At 29.1% G+C, this 3,281-nt stretch overlaps 1 protein-coding gene across 1 annotated transcript; it reads left to right on the forward strand.

Annotated features, from left to right (window-relative positions):
• The first annotated feature begins 2,417 nt into the window (after positions 1 to 2,417).
• LOC122501307 (glycerate kinase-like) lies at positions 2,418 to 2,942 on the forward strand. Its single transcript, XM_043610652.1, has one exon. The coding sequence runs from the start codon at positions 2,418 to 2,420 to the stop codon at positions 2,940 to 2,942; it is 525 nt and encodes a 174-aa protein (XP_043466587.1).
• Positions 2,943 to 3,281: the final 339 nt, after the last annotated feature.

Raw genomic sequence — 3,281 nt, forward strand, 5'->3', positions numbered from 1 at the left:
ATCTTAAATACTCTCAAGTGTCACTAGCTCAAATAAAACTTGCAGAATTACTACGCGTCAATGATACCGCTATATTTTCAATACTTTTTTATTGAATGTATATTTAGGACTATTTCAATATTTCGTTAAAAAAGAAACTTGTTATATTTTTATTATTATATAATACATATATTAAATAATTGTTTTTCAATATAATAATATTGAACGTAATAATATTAATAATTTTAATTAATATCTCAATAATAATAAATTTATTATTATTAAGATATTATTAATTAATATTAATATTATTGAGAATTAATAATAAATTATCAATATTAATATTAATTAATAATATATCAATAACAATAAATTTATTATTATTAAGATATTAATTAAAATTATTAATATCATTACCTTCAATATTATTATATTGAGAAACAATTATTCAATTATTATTGAGATATTATTAATTAATATTATTATTAATATTAATAATTTATTATTAATTCTCAATAATATTAATGTTAATCAATAATATATAATATTAATTAATAACGAATTTTTTTAATTATTTAATTTTTAAAAAAGTCTCAATAAATAATTACTAAATATATTGATTAGATTCATTTATTAATAATTATTTTCTAAAATAATGCAATTACTTGTAATAATTATTTAATTTATAATGTGACAATAAATGACGAGATCCGCAGTCGGATCCGCCCCAGTACCGAGCCAGTACAGACTCAACATATCCGTCATTCTTCCGACGCCGCAGAAGAATAAGATCCGCCGGCGGAAGAAATCCAGTACCGAGCCAGTACTGACAATAGTGGGAAGACGGTTCCGACAGTCGGAGCATAATCTGTACCGCGCCGGTTGCTTTTTCAGATCCGAATCGGTACAGACCGTCGGTACTTGCGGTCTGTACGGGCGCGGATCCCAGCCGGTTGTAAACTCCGACGTTCGTCCGACTTTTCCGCCTGGGCAAATTACGTTATACTATAAATCAAATAAAAATTAAAAAAATTTCGAAACGGACTGCTTGTGTTTGGTTTTACAATACTATTTATTAAAAAAATTAATCATTTAACATAAACAATCATAGTGCTTGATCCTTTTATTTATTTTAGATGAAAAACTTAGGTAGCCCACTTCTGTCTACAAAATCATGATATCGCCTCTTTTTTTGCAAAAAGATGTTAAACAATATGTTAAAATTAAAATTTTTTAAAGAACCCCGCACAATTATATGGAAAATCCGGACCCGGTCAGAATTGTATGTAACTTTAAAAATAATTACTTTTTAATATCCTGATCAAAAATTATTACAGACAATTCTGACCGGGGCCAGATTTCTCATATGATTGTGCGGGGTCCTTTGTGTTTACCTAAAGTTAGGTAACCCCTTTCTTTACAAATCAGGGGCGTAGCCAAAAAAAAGTTTCGGGGGGGGGGTTATGGAATTTGATAAGAGGTGTACTCAGAATAAAATTAGAAATTTAGACTTTAACATATATGTTTTTCCAAAATTTCTGGGGGGGGATACCCTAAACCCCCCTGGATACGCCCCTGCTACAAATAAACGCAATAAATGTTTAAAAATGTTAATTTCTGAATAATCTAAAGCATGAAAACCAAAGTGTGGCCCACTTCTGTCGGTACTACTCTATATAATAAACTGGATGTTTATGTGAGTTTTAATGCTGCCTGCCCGCGCAGGCAGTATGAAGTTGACCAGTTATGAATATATATTATATTATTTTTAGTTTACTTCAATTTTCATACATATATTTGTTGTTCATATATATTTTTTCTTACAGTTAAACCTTTACAATAAAAAGTTTTAATCAATTGATTATTTTTAAAGTTGTCGAAAAATGAATTCTTGAATATTATAATATTTCATGAAGTTAGTCTTAGTATAATAAGCAAGAAAAAATAGTAAAATTGTTACAAAGAAAGATTTAATAATAAATGTCTAATTGAAATAATTAAATACAAATATACAAAAATATTTATTGTGCATTTATATAATATTCCCTACTAAAAATTTCTTCGTGAGTACAAAATATAACAAATTTTTTTTAAGGTTTCAGGCTTTTGGACATTTTTTCTAAAAAGAAGCATAAAATATTTTACAAAAAAACTTAAACGCTCGCGTCAACACGTGAATTGTTGCCAGTTATCATTATAATTGTAAATGACAAAAGAACAACAAATTTTTTAATGTATAAAAATGGCAGTATATACTAAAGATTAATTGTGGGCCCCTCGAACTATTTTGTCTAGGGCCCCTTAATTCGTTGTTACGCCACTGGTTTGTTTCGATACCGAATCAGAAGTAAAATTCAAATCGATATCTTAATTATTTTTTAATTATTCATAATAAAATAACAAGAATGAAACTTTGAAATTCTCAGATTAGAAATGAAATGAAAGAAATAATTGAAGCAGGCGTGGATAATGTGAAAGCGACAAATGTAATAGCATCAAAAATAAAATACGATGGCAATGATAAATTAACAATTGGAAAAGCAAAATATAAATTAAAAAATAATGTACATATGGTGGGTTGGGGAGAGGAGAGTGCAACTATTGGAGCAGCTTTTGAAGAATTAATAGGAGAACAAATGAAGAAAGGATTCCTCGTTGTTGGACAAGAAACTTCAATAGCTATGAATTATCAATCTTTGATAACATACCTTAAAGTTGGTAATGATTATCAAGAAACATTAGAGGCCAATAAAAAGATATTCGAATATTGTAAGAAACTAAAGAAAACGGATATTCTTGTCGTTATTCTCTCAGCGGGAACAGATGATCTTCTCTGTTTGCCAAAGGGCAATATTGGCGTTAAAGAGAAGATTCGTTTCTTGAATGAAATGAAAAACGCGAATGCGACTAAAGAGGAAATAAATATCATAAGAAAGAAAATCTCCCTGATAAGAGGTTGTTGATATTTATCGTCAAAATGGAAAAAAATAGTATTTCTTATTTACCTGATTTTTATTAATTCTTATTTATAAAATAGGGGAGAGTGGGACAAAATGGGGTAGGCGGGTCAAATGGGGTACCTCTGTTTTTTCATGATAGATACACGGAAAAAATAAGTTCAGCAGATTTTACGAAACTAATTTCGCACTAGCGGATATTTAAGATTCCTTGACGAAGTTTTTCAAAAACCCAGAAACTTTCACCCCTCACAGCACCGGGATATTCAGGATATCCCAGAGACGTCCTGGGGATATCGATTTGTTTTCGGAAGTTTGGATATCCCTGGATTATCCTCTGGATAT

The sequence above is a fragment of the Leptopilina heterotoma genome, unplaced genomic scaffold (assembly GCF_015476425.1).
Source record: "Leptopilina heterotoma isolate Lh14 unplaced genomic scaffold, ASM1547642v1 Lhet_208, whole genome shotgun sequence".
NCBI classification, from domain to species: domain Eukaryota; kingdom Metazoa; phylum Arthropoda; class Insecta; order Hymenoptera; family Figitidae; genus Leptopilina; species Leptopilina heterotoma.